This window comes from Anomaloglossus baeobatrachus, chromosome 12 (genome assembly GCF_048569485.1).
Source record: "Anomaloglossus baeobatrachus isolate aAnoBae1 chromosome 12, aAnoBae1.hap1, whole genome shotgun sequence".
Classification (NCBI taxonomy): domain Eukaryota; kingdom Metazoa; phylum Chordata; class Amphibia; order Anura; family Aromobatidae; genus Anomaloglossus; species Anomaloglossus baeobatrachus.
In genome coordinates this window covers 20,628,545-20,646,881 of record NC_134364.1, presented here as the reverse complement: position 1 = coordinate 20,646,881, position 18,337 = coordinate 20,628,545, and the positions used below count along the sequence as shown (strand labels likewise).

Sequence of the window (18,337 nt, the reverse complement as noted above, 5' to 3'; positions counted from 1 at the left end):
GGTTCTACTAGGGCAAAAGAAGCTGGTCATGAAGGGGGTAATCATTCTGAGACTACAGTAGTCAAAGCGGCATTTTGTGCTTAATTTGGAGAAAGCACTTGTTATAGTAGTTGTGTTTTTTGCCCTTTATTTTATATTGTTCTTTTTTTCATTTGTTTATTGCAAACAGCAGGACATTTGTACATTTTGGTTGGAGAATGTTGACTGTAAATGTCTGTACGTTAAATGATGGGAGATGGGTGCATGGTGGGAGCTCAGAGGATCGTACATAGCGCCAAGCTGTTAGGTTGCATAGTGGACAATATACACCAGTCTTGTCTCCGTGAGCAGCCAACAGCTTTAGATGTGAATGGAGTATTATGTAGTAAAGAAAAATGAAGCATTATCAGAAATGCTCAACCTCTTATGTAGTTTAGTAAAAGAGTCAGGCTTTAATGTGTTCTTAGTCAGCGTATGGAAATATAATGCTCTGCTCACATCAAAAGCTGCATTCAGAATTTCCTGGTTTAACATCTGTTTGTCAGCTTTTAAGTAAACTATAAGTTCCATGCCCTGTGGCCTAATGTGAGGAGAATGCAAGGCTCTGAGCTTTTTTTATGCATTTTGTTTGGTGCAGTTTTGTCACAATACTGCAAGCAAATCCTTTCTTACCAAGAGATGCAGAAATGGTGCACACATAGTCTAAGGAGGCACAAAGCGAAAAAGCCACGAGGGTGTCCGGTATAGGGACCCCATATTATACAGTGTGGAGATAATACAGGGGCAAAGGGGGGCAGCAGTTATAAAATGCCACTAAGGCTGCTTTCACACATCCGGTTTTAGCAGAGCTGGCCAATCCGGCTCTAAAACCTATGCAACGGATGCGGCGACAAAACCGCATCCTTTGCATAAGTTTTTGACATGCGGCTCGTCCGGTTTTTGCTGCTTGCGGCACGCTACTGAGCATGCGCAGTGGAAAAAACCGCATGCAGCGTCCGGATGCGGCGCGATGCGTTTTGTTTTTTTTTGCCGGACGAAAAAACGTGCCAGACAACGTTCCATCCGGCCGCCGCATCGGCTAAATCTGCCGCATGCGGCAAAAACCGGACCAAACGCAAGCCCATGCGGCACTAATGAAAGTCTATGCAAAAAAACCGCAAGCGGTGGCAAAAAAAAAACGGTTGCGGTTGTTCTGCAAAGCGCTGGATTGTGCCGCACAGGAAAAACCGGAGATGTGAAAGCAGCCTCATGCTCCCTTTCTGTTCTGCATTACACAGACAACCCGTCCATATGATTAGCTGCTTTATTTTTCCCGTGGGGGTGCTGCACTAAATGCTTGTATCAGGTTTCACCACAGATTAAGGTTAATCTGTGGGGGTTACAGTTAGGGGGACACTCTGTGATCAATTTATTCCTAAAGCAGCCGTCTAACAAGTAAGTAAGCACTGTACAAAATGGAGAGGACTGGATGATGGAAAACATAGTGATGACAGGAGAAGGGGAACTGTCCATACCAATTAGTTATTGAAAGAAAAGGGCTATCCAAACTGACAGGGTCCTAAATCCGTACATATTGTTACATTTTGCTGACATGAATCGTATACCATTTAAATGAAGATTTGTGAAATTAGCACAATTGTCAGATATGATATATAGGGGCTCCATTCACTGAGCTGGACAGATGTTTATACAACACTGCTATATGTGAGATCATCTGAGTAATATTATTATTATATATATATTTTATATAATATCATTATGATCACCGAGGAGTTCAGTCTACCAAGGATGGTATAGGTGAGCTGTCCAGCATGATGTATGGAGGATGCTGCAGGTGCCCGCTATGATAGTGTCACAGCAAACAAGGTAAGCAGGTCACAGCTTGGCCCCCTGCTACAGTGGGCGCCATAGCCTCCACCGCCCCGCCTTTATGGCCCATCTGTTACAGACAAGGACACCAGGACGTGAAGAATTGAATGTTAATGTGGTGAAAACCTGAAATATCCACTAACTTCAGGCACCAGATTCTGGAGGATTATTATGCACAGGGAAGGCATAAAACATTTTGTCAACTGTTCTGACAATTGCTAGCAAGGCTTCCTCTTACTGAATTTACATTCTACTTTCAATTTGTGCAGCTCTCCTAAATTAATGGAAGTAGTAATGAGAATACGTCAGCATGTTTTTACATATGGTAGTAGTTGCATGTCCTGTAAGAATGATCTTTTTTGTAGAGATCCAATGTTAATCAGAAGAAATCTATTGCAGAAGCCATATATCAGCTATATGCACATCAGGCTGCAAGTGCACTGGGGATGTGTCACTGGACTTATACTGCTTCTTACAAATACATTGGCATGGTCCCAGTGCACTTGCAGCCTGATTTGCATATAGCTAATATATGGCATCTACAGTAAATTTCTGATCATTGTATTCTAATTTATATCGGAGGATAAGTAACTATACAGCGATCTACTACTTCCAGATATAAAAACAAGCTGATAGGCTCCTTTTTATACCTCCATTAATTCACAAATCATACAAAATGAAAAAAAAAAAACTGCCATAAAAAGAGAAAATTCTGCAGCAAATTACATGTTGAAAAAGGAAACATTTTAGGTACATCAGGAACCAAATTCTGTGTTTTCTGAGATATGGAGGGGTTTGAAAGGGTTCCTGAGAGTCTGACCGCTCTGTAAAGTCCAAAATTTCAATAATTCTATTCTGTTTATCCAGATAGTGAGGTGTAGGGGTTTTAGAATATTACAGTCTTGTACATAGGGGCAGTATTATAATAGTTATGTTCTTGTACATAGGAGCAGTATTATAGTAGTTATATTCTTGTAAATAGTAGCAGTATTATAATAGTTATATTCTTGTATATAGGAGCAGTATTATAGTAGTTATACTCTTGTACATAGGGGCAGTATTATAGTAGTTATATTCTTGTAAATAGTAGCAGTATTATAATAGTTATATTCTTGTACATAGGGGCAGTATTATAGTACTTATACTCTTGTACATAGGGGCAGTATTATAGTAGTTATACTCTTGTACATAAGGGCAGTATTATAGTAGTTATACTCTTGTACATAGAGGCAGTATTATAGTAGTTATATTCTTGTAAATAGTAGCAGTATTATAATAGTTACAGTGCCTACAAGTAGTATTCAGCCCCCTGCAGATTTAGCAGGTTTACACATTCGGAATTAACTTGGCATTGTAACATTTGGACTGTAGATCAGCCTGGAAGTGTGAAATGCAGCAAAAAAGAATGTTATTTCTTTTTTTATTTTATATTTTTTAAATTGTGAAAAGTTTATTCAGAGGGTCATTTATTATTCAACCCCTCAAACCACAAGAATTCTGTTTGGTTCCCCTAAAGTATTAAGAAGTATTTCAGGCACAAAGAACAATGAGCTTCACATGTTTGGATTAATTATCTCTTTTTTCCAGCCTTTTCTGACTAATTAAGACCATCCCCAAACTTGTGAACAGCACTCATACTTGGTCAACATGGGAAAGACAAAGGAGCATTCCAAGGCCATCAGAGACAAGATCGTGGAGGGTCACAAGGCTGGAAAGGGGTACAAAACCCTTTCCAAGGAGTTGGCCCTACCTGTCTCCACTGTTGGGAGCATCATCCGGAAGTGGAAGGCTTATGGAACTACTGTTAGCCTTCCACGGCCGGACAGCCTTTGAAAGTTTCCACCCGTGCCGAGGCCAGGCTTGTCCGAAGAGTCAAGGCTAACCCAAGGACAACAAGGAAGGAGCTCCTTGAAGATCTCATGGCAGTGGGGACATTGGTTTCAGTCAATACCATAAGTAACGTACTCCACCGCAATGGTCTCCGTTCCAGACGAGCCCGTAAGGTACCTTTACTTTCAAAGCGTCATGTCAAGGCTCGTCTACAGTTTGCTCATGATCACTTGGAGGACTCTGAGACAGACTGGTTCAAGGTTCTCTGGTCTGATGAGACCAAGATCGAGATCTTTGGTGCCAACCACACACGTGACGTTTGGAGACTGGATGGCACTGGAAGAATACCATCCCTACAGTCAAGCATGGTGGTGGCAGCATCATGCTGTGGGGCTGTTTCTCAGCCAATGGGCCTGGCCATCTTGTCCGCATCCATGGGAAGATGGATAGCACGGCCTACCTGGAGATTTTGGCCAAGAACCTCCGCTCCTCCATCAAGGATCTTAAGATGGGTCGTCATTTCATCTTCCAACAAGACAACCACCCAAAGCACACAGCCAAGAAAACCAAGGCCTGGTTCAAGAAGGAAAAAATCAAGGTGTTGCAGTGGCCTAGTCAGTCTCCTGACCTTAACCCAATTGAAAACTTGTGGAAGGAGCTCAAGATTAAAGTCCACATGAGACACCCAAAGAACCTAGATAACTTGGAGAAGATCTGCATGGAGGAGTGGGCCAAGATAACTCCAGAGACCTGTGCCGGTCTGATCAGGTCTTATAAAAGACGATTATTAGCTGTAATTGCAAACAAGGGTTATTCCACAAAATATTAAACCTAGGGGTTGAATAATAATTGACCCACACTTTTATGTTGAAAATTTATTAAAATTTAACTGAGCAACATAACTTGTTGGTTTGTAATATTTATGCATCTGTTATTAAATCCTGCTATTGTTTGAAGTTTGCAGGCTCTAACTTATTTGCATCTTATCAAACCTGCTAAATCTGCAGGGGGTTGAATACTACTTGTAGGCACTGTATATTCTTGTACATAGGGGCAGTATTATAGTAGTTATACTCTTGTACATAGGGGCAGTATTATAGTAGTTATACTCTTGTACATAGGGGGCAGTATTATAGTAGTTATATTCTTGTAAATAGTAGCAGTATTATAATACTTAGTGGCAGTATTATAGTAGTTATATTCTTGTACATAGGGGGCAGTATTACAGTAGTTATATTCTTGTACATTTGGGCAGTATTATAGTAGTTATATTCTTGTACATAGGGGCAGTATTATAGTAGTTATATTCTTGTAAATAGTAGCAGTATTATAATACTTAGTGGTAGTATTATAGTAGTTATATTCTTGTATACAGGGGAAGTATTATAGTAGTTATATTCTTGTACATAGGGGCAGTATTATAGTAGTTATACTCTTGTACATAGGGGCAGTATTAATAGTAGTTATATTCTTGTAAATAGTAGCAGTATTATAATACTTAGTGGCAGTAGTATAGTAGTTATATTCTTGTACATAGGGGGCAGTATTATAGTAGTTATATTCTTGTACATAGGGGCCAGTATTATAGTAGTTATATTCTTGTACATTGGAGCAGTACTATAGTAGTTAAATTCTTTTGACATAGGGGCAGTATTATAGTAGGTATATTCTTGTACATAGGGGGCAGTATTATAGTAGTTATATTCTTTTTACATAGGGGCAGTATTATAGTAGTTCTATTCTTTTACATAGGAGCAGTATTATAGTAGTTATATTCTTGTACATAGGAGGCAGTATTATAGTAGTTATATTCTTGTACATAGGGGGCAGTATTATAGTAGTTATATTCTTGTACATAGAGGGCAGTATTATAGTAGTTATAATCTTGCACATAGGGGCAGTATTAGGCTGGACTCACACGAGCGTATGGCATCCGATGCGAGAGCATCGGATGCGATATGCTAATGTCCCCCGGCTCAGGCTCTGCTGCGAGCGTGAGCCGGGTGTCATGCGACTGTAACCCGATCTTGCGATCGGGTCACAGCTGTGAAGCTGAGTGCAGGCGCTGCGGAGGAGAGGGAGGGGTTAATCCTCCCATCTCCTCCACTGTCAGCCTGTGCGTAGATCGCACTGCACTGGGATAACATCCGAGTGCAGTCCGATGTATCTCTCGCATCCATTCACTTGAATGGGTGCGAGAGATACGGCGGTAGCAGCAAAACGCAGCATGCTGCCGCTTTTCTCGCATCCAGAATCTGGATGCGAGAAAAGCTGACCAACAGCTCAACCTCATTGCCTAACATTGGTCAGAGTGCAATGCGAGAATTTCTCGCATTGCACTCGTCCGATTTTCACGCTCGTGTGAGCGTACCCTTATAGTAGTTATATTCTTCTACATAGAAAGCAGTATTATAGTAGTTATATTCTTGTACATAGGGGCAGTATTATAGTAGTTATATTCTTGTACATAGGAGCAGTATTATAGTAGTTATATTCTTGTACATAGGAGCAGTATTATAGTATTTATATTCTTGTACATAGGGGCAGTATTATAGTAGTTATATTCTTGTACATAGGGGCAGTATTATAGTAGTTATATTCTTGTATATAGAGGGCAGTATTATAGTAGTCATATTCTTGTATATAGGGAGCAGTATTATAGCAGTAATATTCTTGTACATAGAGGCATTATTATGTTTTATAGTTCCATATATTTTTAGGCTTACACTCTGTAGATTTGAGTAACAGTTTAGACACCTAATTTGCCACTCTTGTTTGAGTGGAGCAGATATTAGATGCCGTGTTGACGTTGATGCCATGGATAGGAGTCTCCAATCATCCTAAACAGTCGTTAAACTAATTACTTAAAATTAAATAAAAAGATAAATTTCCTGCATTATTTGTTCAATAGGGAAAATCTAATTTGCACTTAATACTGAAGTCACAGCTAATTCTCTCAAGGGAAAATAATTACCTGCAATGATTCACGTTGTACAGGGTAAGCAGCAGTTTTTATTTAGGATGTGAACAGTGTAACCTGATTACATCCAGTAAGGAAAATATGATGGAAATCATCCATATATTCAGCTCTGCATCCTAAAGGATCTGGACAGTGCACAAGAAATGAGGAGGAACCAGTGATGTATCCAAAAGTAACGTACAGGGAAAAGCCGGTCCCCCATGTACTGCAAATCTACAGCCCTGACTCTTATAGTCCCCCTCCCTCGGTTTCTGTTCAATCATTATGTGTCTTACTTTAGGCTTTTTGGTCACTTGTTATTTAGTTGTTTATAGTTTGTGCAAAATGCCTATCTATAGAATCAGACGATTGGGGAAATTTGTAATGAAACCTATTAGTTTGTCTGATGTTTGTGTGCCGCCCCCGTGCCAGCAGCCGGGCTGCTCAGATCTGGATCCGCAGTGTGGCTCGAGGGATTTTATGGGACCCGGGGGTCGCGTGGACACTTCAAATAAAAGGGGACGTATTTGTACGGCATTTGCCGTAAACAGTCTGTGACGCCACCCACGGTGTGTGGTGAAGTGTGGCACCACAGCTGCTGTTGTGGGGCTCCCGGGGGCGATGGGATGGCAGCTGGATGTTAACCCCTCCGTGGGTAGGGATGGATGCCCCGGGGCCCAGTGTCTCTGTGCTGAGTGTGGTGATTGCAGGAGCCGGCGCAACAGGTCAGACCGGGGAATGTTAGTTTACTCACGATTGAATGAATCACACAAGTCCGATGGTAAACCAAGGTGCTGGTGGCCGGCCGCCGCGGCTGGGTGTATTCTGGTCCCACACCTGGGCTGATGATCTGTGTCACTTTCCTCTGCACTGTGTTTTTGGTGTAGTGGACTTTCCGGTGTGAAACACGGGAGTCTGCTCCCGGTACTTTGGTTGGGAGCCGTGCCCGCTGACGCTGACCCTTGCGATCTACCGGGCCCTGGCGGATGCCCTATCCCCGCGGTGGGCTGTTGTCTGCTTTTGGGACTTTGGTTGGGACAGGACCTAAAATCCTGCCCTCAATTGGTTAATTAGCTAGGTCGTTGGTTCCGGTCCTCGTTTCAGGGTCCAAGTACCCCCTCTGTGCACGGTTTCCGGGTCGGTTCTCCGGTGTCTGTACCGGCGGGCTCCAACCCTGCCCCGATCCACCTCGGATCTCCGGCAGCCGTCTTCCCGTCTCCTGACAGACACGGACCACAGTCTGCCACCTAGCCAGTTTGCCGCGGCTCCAACCCAGACGCCTTTCCTCTCTGACTCCGCACTTTCTCCTCTCAACTCCTCCACTCTCAACTCCCAACGTCCAACTCCTACTTTTTCCTGCCCCGGGTTCTCCAGACCCCTAGGTGGGCGTTCTCCATCCGCCTGGTTCCGCCCACTGGTGTGCCTTTCCTATCCTGGGGGGTGACTAGGGTTTTGTTGGCTGGTGTGACCCTGTGTGGGAAGGTGTTATGCGGGGGCCTATTCTGTATGACCACCTGGCGGTGCCAGGGCGTCACATTTGCCCCTATTTTGGTGGCATTTCTTACTCTTCATACCCAAAAGTGTTCAGAAATATAAGCCACATCACCCTCCTTTATGTCGTTTAGTTACTATTTTAAACCAGATGGTTGATATTTTACCTTTTACAGGATAATACACGTTCCAAGATGGTGAGGAAGATGTTAATTTCCCGGAAGACTTATGAGATACCATGTGACTCACATTTGCCCATTTCTAGCAAAATAATAAGTATGGTGCAAGGCATCACATCCAGGTAGAGGATCCTTAATGTCACTGATATATTTTCTTGCACTTTTGAAAATAATTTCCTTTTTTTATTTCAGAGAAATCTGCCAGAATCCTTGTCAATCTTCGTAGCCAAAATGATCTTCTTTCCCGGAATCCCGTTTATTAATTCACATTTATGCTCCGAGCGGTAACAGACTCTTCTGTTTTATGTGGTGGGAATTGACTTCTTCTCATCAGCTCTCCGCGCTGCGCAGTTATAATCCCTCATTAGCTATAAATGTGCATCACATGGATACAGTTATCAGAGAAACTCTACCTGTAAATCTGCATTAAATTTAATGATCAACATGCCCAGGAAAGAAAGGTGTAATTCTTCGCTGTCTGGGCTCGTGCGGAGGGGGCTCTGGGGAGACGGGTTTACAACATGATGGGATCTGCATTCTGCTGCGGGATTTGGATATTTACAATTGGTGACAAAGTCACAGCACAGTATCACCACAAACCTCTACATAAAGGGATTGTCTCATTTTTTTGATTGTAAAAACAAGCAATATTCCAATAAAAATGTCATCTGCTCTCAAGGATGGAAAGAGTTTTAATTTTGTGTACCATTGCCATTGCCTAGGTTACCGGCCACCTCTGCAGTCTATCAGTGGTGGCAGGTTTCCTAGGCAAGGCGCACAGTGATAACAGGCTGTTAGCTATAGATCTTGCAAGCGCTGCTCTGAAACTGGATGGATCACTGGATCTGGCCAACGTTACTGCTCGTCCAATGCTGCAGAGGCAAGGCTATCTCCTATACGCTCAGTTCAGGCCAGTGGTGCAATAAGATCAATGTCCCAAGCTATCATCCATCACGATCGCACAGCTACCCCCGGCAAACATGATGATGGGGAGCAGTGTGCTCCTGAAGAATAATGTGAAAACCGCTTTAAAAACTCTGCTCTCCATCCACTATCTTATACATCTCTCTTCTCACAAATACACGTATGGGGACTGGTCCCTGCCTCCACAAGATAAACACACTTTATGTTCCTAAAATGCTTTGTGCTACACCTTCACAAAAGCGTTTTTTTTCCTGAGATATTCAGGTATATTCTTATGTTAATAAATCTTCTACAGTCAACAAAACAAGATTTGTGCTAAAAGCATTGAAATAACCTAATTGGCAGTGTCTAAGAATGAATACAGCAGTTATTCTTGGTACAGAAGTATGTAATCTGCCAAAAAGGTGTTTTTTTACAGGCACTTTGTTTTCCAGCACATTGCAAGCTGTAGAATGACAGAATGATTTAACGGAGAACCCGTCAGTGAGCTTGATCTGATGGGAAGTTTGTAATTTATATCTATCTTTTTCTGAACTCCTTTAGGCCTTGTGCACACACTGCGTTTTTACCTGTGGTTTTACCCACGGTTTTGCTGCAGAAATTTCTTGAGAAATGTTTGTAACCTTTCTGCAGACATTTCCCAGCAAAACCAATGGGGAAAAAAAATAGCTGTGCGCACACTGCATTTTTTCTCAAGAACATTCTTTCTGAAGAATTTCTTGAGAACATTTCTTGAGAAAATGTGCATGTCACTTCTTTTCCGCAGGTACCTGCGGTATTTCACTCCATTCACTGTAATGTAATCGTGAAATACCGCGGGTATACCACAGGTAGCAAATGATGTGCAGTATACCCTCGGTATACCTGCGGTTTACCTGCGGTAATGTTCATCACTGCCCTGCGTTTTTCAGGGAAGTGATGTCATTATGACAGGAAGAGGAAGCTGAGCAGAGTAAACACACACACATCACAGACATAGAACACACACACATCACACTCACACACAGACACAGGCATATAGAATACACATCGAAATCAAACGTACATATAAAAAAAAAGAAAACAAAACGTGGGCTCCGCCGTATTTTTACTGTCCAGCCGAGGTAAACACACAGCAGCGGCCCGGTATTCTCAGGCTGGGGAGGGCGAGGGCCAGGGTTAATACCCCCCCCTCCCGCAGTCGAGAATATCAGCCCGCAGCTGCCCCGGGGCTGTCGCATCCATTATGTGGCAGTCCCGGAGTGTCCCCGGCTCTTCCAGATTGCCGTGATGCGGTGGCAATCCAGGTAATAAGGAGTTAAATGGCAGCGAATCGCTGCCATTTAAGTCCAGGCTTAATCATGGCAGTGTCTATGACACAGCTTTCATGATTAACCCGTAAGTAAAGTGAATAAACACACACCGAAAAGCCTTTATTTTAAATAAGACAAAAAAAAGCCCCCTCTTTCACCCCTTTATTACATCCTCTAACACACAGCTCCGGCATAATCCACACAGGTCCCACGACGCTTGCATCCAGCCGCGACTGACACTGTACAGAATGCAGCCTCGTAACAAGACTACAGAGAGGTAATTACAGGTCATTTCTCACAGTCGGTAATGTGAACTCACTGCCGACCATGAGAACTGCAGTGTGTGCTCACAGGGACTCAATCTATTGATTGATAGAGGACAGATCAATCTATTGATTATCTATCTATCCTTCTATCTATCTATCTATCCATTATCTAATATCTATCCATTATAACTATCTATCCATTATCTATCTATCCATTAATCTATCTATCTATCCATTTATCTATTTTATTTTTTTTTATTTTTCAACATGCTTTATTTATATATTATTGCAGTTACAGCACAAAAAAAACGCAGGGACCAACCTGTGGAAAAACTGCGGCACAAACGCACCAAAACAGCATGCGTTTTTCCCATGGTTTTTGGTGCGTTTTTTTACCGCAGATGCGGTAATCTTCAACTCCCAGAAGTTTCTCAAGAAATTTTCTTGAGAAAAATCACTTTTCTAGTGCGCACATAGCCTCATAATGATTTCTGACCAAGTCACAGTTGAGCTCCAATATAGTGGGGTGTCCTCTTTTTAAGCAAGCTGATATGAGCTCATTAAAAGACCTAAAAGCATCAAAGAATCAGCTGACTCATATCCATACAGCCCTCCATAGTGGAGCTCAACTCTGATGGGGTCGTAGCTCATCTGAGAGTTGTTAAAGGGAACATGACAGTGGATCCATGCAGACGATCCCTGGCAGCATGTATCAGACCATGGCTGCTTGATTTCAGCCAGGCATATAGTGCTCTGAATTGCTGCGGTATTTCAGAAATATACTTTAAGAGCCGCCAGGGACCGAGCCGAGCAGGAGACAGCAGAGTCCCTTGCGGCTTCTTTCGCTTAAAATGATAGCACTAAGATGATTCTATATATTATGCATCAGATTATTACTTTTGGAAATATTAAATATCAGAATATTTAACCTTCATGTTTTTTGTAGGACGTGATGAATTTCACGTACAAACCGGACGTCATCTGAGTTGAATAATTCACCGTGGCCATGAATGATTTACAAGTTCAGGAATTATGTGTCACAGAGAAAATATCCAAAGGGAGAAGTATTCTTCGCCTGAATTTTCAGAAAAGTTCATTGAAGTTGTCAGGTCAGGCTCCAAAACACCAGTGAGGTGGTGAAGAGTTCACATAAGAGGAAGGCAGGACCCAGGGACCAAGTCACATCTGGACCTACGGACAGACGAGCCTCTCATGGTTACACTGACTTCCCTTCCATTCCTTTATATGTGAGAGGATTAGTAAAGGACAGGCTGGTAATGGCCAATGTGAGTTGGGCTGGAAGGTCACTGTCCAGCGCACAACTATCATGACAACCTTTCTGGAGAATCAGGTTCCCCCATCCCTCCCGGTGAAGTGGTGGCAACCCCCCTCATCTAGCCAGAGAAGGAATAGAGATGGCCGCCTCTTGAGGGTGGTCCAGGGAGCCACATGTTCTTCTTTAACAATCTAATAAAAAAGCTATGTCAATGAAGAAGACCTTTCATAGGATGTATGAAGCCAATCGGAGAGGCAGACGCTGCCCTCTATAATTAACCCTTCCCACATTACATCTACACCCAGCACTTGGCCGTCATGTGTTGTCCAGACCCGGACTGGGTGTCAGGATCGTATTGAGCTTCTGCCAGGTTTGTCAGGGTAATTCGTACCCTCTCTATAGGTGCGGCACAGGTCATCTCAAATCCATTTTACTTCCACTAAAATTAGATTGAGGGAAATGTAACTGTAATAAAGCGTTTGACAAGAACATTTCCTGACCGAGCATGAAATCTCTCTCACTCGCGGTAATTTATTTTGTTGCTGTAAATGAAGTAATCCTGTAGAATATAAAATTAATCCTGTATGGTTTTGTCACAAACCACCGGGGGGGTCACTCAGAAATCCCCCGCGCTGGCTACCAGTACGTCACAATCGGGGGGTAACAAGTGGGGGTCACCCCTCCTTTATACCTCCCGACCGACAGACAGAGCACGTGACGCGCTCTCTAGCGCCCCTCTTATAGTCAGGCCAATTATGGAATTGCCCGACAATAAGCAAGGAGGCCGCTATACTACTTATGCCGATTATTGAAGGGTCCCCGGTGAGAGTAAGGTATATATTCCCCCGACCTCCGCGGGCGGAATATATAAAATCTCCCCGAATCTCACTGGCCTCCCCACAATAATCCTTGGCACAATTCGCTGCCACCAACCGATTTACGCTAACTATTAGCCGAACACACAGACGTGGGATTCAAGATCGAGATAACAGAACAGCCCAAGATTAATTATATAATTTAATCAGCCTAAAGCACACTAGAAACTACAATATATACAATAGGGAATCTACAGAATATACATATGTCAGAGCACAGTTACAATCAAAGCATGGGTTACAAACAGGCATACACAGTTCCAGCAGTTACCTTGTTGCGTCTGGCCACAGGGGGGCGCTGTACCCAGGTTTCTAGGATCCTTCCCACAGATGTTTCCTACACGTGCCCCCAGCGAAAGAACCCTGGAGAATGGCCGAAGTAGGGTTATCAACCTGGGCAGATCCAGGTCCCCTCCTACCTTAGTGACCTCACAGGGAGCACTGCTCCACCCCTGGCTTGAGTTATGGACAATATCCCAACATGGAATATGGGCCATAACTTTGCCTGGGAGCGTCGTAGGCGGACGCCAATGCTCTCATTGTGACAGTTATGAATTTAGCTACAGAACGAGGGGACTCATGACCTGTCTGCCAGTTCCCCATTGGCTGATATCACGCCTGGGGCATTTCCCAATGTCCTGCTCCCATAAAAAGGGTGTGCCGGCATCGTCCGCATGCGGAGACACCATTTTTATGGTTGCCATATTTATCGGAAATATGGCTTGCGAGATATGAACCATTTTTTACTGGAGTCGTTCTGTCTGGCTACTTCCAGAGCCTTGCTAATTAGATAGCAGCTCCTACTACAGGGTGACGGCAGGGAGTCATCCTGTGTCCATTGTTCCCACACCACCTCATCTCCATATCACAGGACATGGCCATGGAGGTGTAAGTGGAACACTGAGAACAAGAAGGGAGGGGGCACTGCCAGGGAGTGATGAGGGATTATGACTGGAGTCATAATTCATCTTCATATCCCGGGATTTGCCTCACACCTCCCCCCTTTTGAGGGCGCTAGGGGGCAGCACACTCCGGTGTTCCCCCGTGCGCCCGTCCGCGACCTCTCCTTGTCGGGACAGCCCGTCTGCGTTACCGTGGTCACGGCCCCTTTTGTGGCGAATGGTGAAGTTGTATTGCTGGAGCGCAAGGCTCCATCGCAACAATCGCCCATTCGTCCCAGAGACGGTGTGCAACCAGCTGAGGGGATTGTGGTCCGTCTCCACGATGAAGTGGCGCCCGTATAGATAGGGTTGCAGACGCTGCAGGGCCCACACTATGGCCAGGCACTCCTTCTCCATCGTGGAATAGGCAACTTCCCTTGGTAACAGCTTCCTGCTCAGGTACAAGACTGGGTGCTCTTGGCTCGCAGAGTCCACCTGGCTGAGCACCGCACCGAGGCCGAAGTCACTGGCGTCGGTCTGTACTACAAACGGCCGCGTGAAGTCGGCTGCCTGTAGCACGGGCGGGCTGGACAGGGCGTCCTTTAGGGCCCGGAAGGCTGTCTCGCAGTCCATTGTCCAATCGACTGCAGAGGGCAGCTTCTTCTTGGTGAGGTCCGTCAAGGGCTTTGCCAGGCTACTATAGCATGGAACAAACCTCCTATAGTACCCAGCGGTCCCCAAGAAGGACATCACCTGCTTCTTGGTCCTGGGGGTGGGCCAGGATGCGATGGCTTCCACTTTCTCAGGCTCGGGCTTCAGTGTTCTCCCACCTACCCGGTGACCGAGGTACTGGACCTCGCTCATGGCCAGCTGACACTTTCCCGGCTTGATGGTCAAACCTGCCCGGTGGATCCGCCTGAGCACCTGTGCTAGATGCTCTAGGTGGTCCTCCCAGGTGGGACTGAAGACGGCAATGTCATCCAGGTACGCGGCCGCGTACCCTTCAAGTCCCTTGAGCAGGGTGTTGACCATCCGCTGGAAAGTGGCAGGGGCATTCCTCATCCCGAATGGCATCACCGTGGACTCGTACAGTCCAAATGGGGTAATAAAGGCAGAGCGTTCCCTGGCCTTGCGAGTCAGGGGGATCTGCCAATATCCCCGGCTCAGATCCATGATGGTCAGGTACTGAGCCCCGGCCAACTGATCGAGCAGGTCATCGATGCGTGGCATTGGGTACGCATCGGCGACCGTGACCGCATTGAGCCCCCTGTAGTCCACGCAGAACCGAGTGGTTCGGTCCTTCTTAGGGACGAGGACTACAGGCGAGGCCCAAGCGCTGTTGGATGCCTGGATCACCCCCAGCTTCAGCATCTCGTCAATCTCCTGGCGCATGTGTTGCTGCACCTCCAGGGAGACCCGATATGCTGAACGCCGGATCGGGGGATGATCCCCAGTGTCCACGTGATGGACAGCCAAGTCAGTCCTTCCGGGCTGGTTGGTAAACAACCCCCGGAAGGGGAGGAGGGTGGCCCACAGCTGGGACCGTTGGTCTTCCAAGAGCTGGTGGCCAACCTCCACATCCTCAATGGATCCGCCTGCCCTAACCTGGGCTAGCATATCCAAGAGGGTTTCCGCTTCTCCCTCCTCGGGCAGGTTGCACACGGGGAGCGCACATGCCTCCCGCTCATGATGTGCCTTCATCATGTTCACATGGAAGGGCTTCCGCCTTCCACGGGCAGGGTCCAGGGTGACCAGGTACGTCACAGGGTTGAGCTGCTGGTACACGAGGTATGGGCCTTCCCAGGCTGCCTGAAGCTTGTCCTGTGGTACGGGGACCAGTACCCACACCTTTTGACCCACTTGGTAGGTCCTCTCACAAGCGTTCTGGTCGTACCAACGCTTCTGATCGGCCTGGGCTTGAGCCATATTGTCGTGTACCAGTTGCGTCAAGGCCTGCATTTTGTCCCGGAAGCGCATGACATACTCGATAACCGACACTCCAGGGGTGGCCAAATCCCCTTCCCAAGCCTCTTTCACCAGAGCCAGGGGGCCCCGCACACGTCGCCCGTACAGGAGCTCAAACGGTGAGAATCCTGTTGAGGCCTGTGGAACCTCCCGGTAAGCAAATAACAGGTGTGGGAGATACCGCTCCCAGTCACGCCCATGGGAGTCGACCAACATCTTAAGCATCTGCTTTAAGGTGCCATTGAACCGCTCGCACAGGCCATTAGTCTGTGGATGGTACGGGCTGGCCACCAGATGTCGCACCTGGACCTGCTTACAGAGGGCCTCCATCAGCTGGGACATGAATTGGGTCCCCCGGTCAGTGAGCATTTCCTGGGGAAAACCCACTCGGGAGAAAATCTCCAGCAATGCGGTGGCCACCTTGTCAGCCCGAATGGACGACAAGGCCACTGCTTCTGGGTACCGGGTGGCATAGTCCACTACCGTCAGTATGAAGCGTTTCCCGGAGCTGCTGGGGATGGCCAGCGGGCCGACCAGATCCACAGCCACCCTCCTGAAAGGCTCGTCGATGATTGGCAGAGATACTAGTGGGGCTTTGGGGCGTGGCCCCGCCTTCCCCACTCTCTGACAGGTTTCACACGAACGGCAGTAGGCAGCCACATCGGCCCCCATTTTTGGCCAGTAGAAATGCTGGTTTAACCTGGCCTTGGTCTTAGCGATCCCTAGGTGTCCGGCCATCGGAATCTCATGTGCGATCCGCAACAACTCCGTCCGGAACGGATAGGGTACCACCAACTGTCGGTCCCTGGGCCACGCCTCCGGTGAACCCTGCTGGACCGTGGCCCGGTACAGCCGTCCTTGGTCCCAGACCACTCGCTCCGGGTCCGAGTCCGAGGGAGGCTGTGCCGCCTGCTCCTTAAGAGCTTTCAGGCTGTCGTCAGCTTCTAACGCTGCCTGAAACCCCTGACTAGATGTGGCCAGAATCGACGAGACTGTCACATCTTCAGTCAGTACCCCGGGACCTGTGTCCTGGCCTCCACCTGACTCGGCTGCCACTTGGTCAGAAGGGGAAGAGCTATCGGACCTCCGGGAGGCCCCTTGGCTTCCAGCACTCCCACTGCGGGTGACAGCGGCCACAGCCGCTGCGACCGTGGGTCGTGCCTGCTCCTCCTCCGTTCCTGACCAAGTCGCCGGTTCAGGCAGACCGACCTGGCTTCCTGACACCCCGGTTGTGGGGGAACCATGCACCGAGATCTTACCTGGGAGCACTTCCACTCCTGGACCGGCCCCAATCTCACCTGCCTGTTCCCCTCCTGCAGCAACAGAACCCCGCTGTGAAATCTCTGGGGACCCCACATTTGCTGTGGTAGCCCCCACCCCACACACTGGTCCTCCCCCTGCAGCACCCTGCTCTCTGCTTATCCCTGCAGAGGGCAACAGATCCCAGCTCACAGGCTGGTTACTTGTAGAGGCATTGTCACACCTTTCTCTGACCCCCTCCCCTGTCACAGCTGCAGCTGCGTGTGTGTCTATGGTGTCTATGCAAGCAGAAAAATCAGAGTTCACTCCCTCCTCCCTTACATCATTCATAGATAACACATTAACATTGTTAGGAGTCATGTCAGTACGGGCTGAAGGTTCAGCCCTTGGTTGGGGCCCAAACTGGGAGGTTATCTGCCCCAAATCTGTCCCAAGTAGCACGTTTGCAGGGATCCGATCAGTTACCCCCACCTCCCTCACCCCTCGCCCTGCGCCCCAGTCCACATAAATGTCAGCAACAGGCAGCGCCGGGTCAGTGCCTCCAATCCCGGAGACAGCGAGGGTTTTTCCAGGGATCAAGTCTTGGGGGGACACCATCTCAGGCCGCACCAGAGTCACCTCCGAGGCGCTGTCTCGCAGTCCTATGGTCACAGACCGGCCGACGGTGACAGGTTGGAAGCTGTCCAGGGACCTACCACCACCCCCACCCACACAATACACCTTGGGCGGCCCTTGGGACGGGGACGGAGCCGGGGCCTTGGGACGCTGAGGGCACATGGCCTTGAAGTGTCCAGGTAGGTTGCACTGGTGGCACCGTCTTGGTTCCGCCACGGGCCTGGAGAGGGGAGTTGAGGGGGACACCCCCTGCAGTCTAGGGGCAGGTGGGGCAGTCGCAGAATTCATCTTACCCCCTCTCCAGGTGCTGCTGGTGGCCGCTCTCCTGGCCTCAGGGGCCCGGTTGTTGGTGTAGTCATCGGCAAGGGCAGCTGTAGCCGTGGACCCCTTTGGCTTCTGGTCTCGGATGAACTGGCGGAGATCCTCAGGGCAGTTCCACAAGAGTTGCTCCGTGATGAACAAGTCCAGGATCTCCGGTCCGGTGGAAAGCTGCAGGCCTTGGGTCCAGTGGTCGGCAGCTCGGGCAAGTGCCCGCCGGTGGTCAGCCCAGGAGTCCTTTGGTCCCTTCTGTAGGCTCCGGAACTTCTTGCGGTAGGACTCTGGAGTGAGGTTGTACTGTTGGATCAGGGCCCGCTTGATGGTGTCGTAGCCCTGATCTGCCTCAGCAGGCAAGTCC

The 18,337-nt window shown here is 47.4% G+C and overlaps 2 protein-coding genes across 9 annotated transcripts in view; one reads left to right on the top strand and one right to left on the bottom strand.

Moving 5' to 3' along the window:
* The window catches only part of WDR25 (WD repeat domain 25), a 185,319-nt gene extending 176,436 nt beyond the window's left edge, over window positions 1-8,883 (top strand). For both annotated transcript variants that reach the window (XM_075330983.1, XM_075330984.1), the window contains exon 8: window positions 8,500-8,883. In XM_075330983.1, the coding sequence (XP_075187098.1) occupies window positions 8,500-8,595 (96 nt within the window). In that variant the 3' untranslated portion in view covers window positions 8,596-8,883. The remainder of the gene's footprint in view (window positions 1-8,499) is intronic.
* The window catches only part of BEGAIN (brain enriched guanylate kinase associated), a 201,388-nt gene that overhangs the window by 28,803 nt on the left and 154,248 nt on the right, over window positions 1-18,337 (bottom strand). The gene's annotated exons all lie outside the window — the stretch shown is intronic.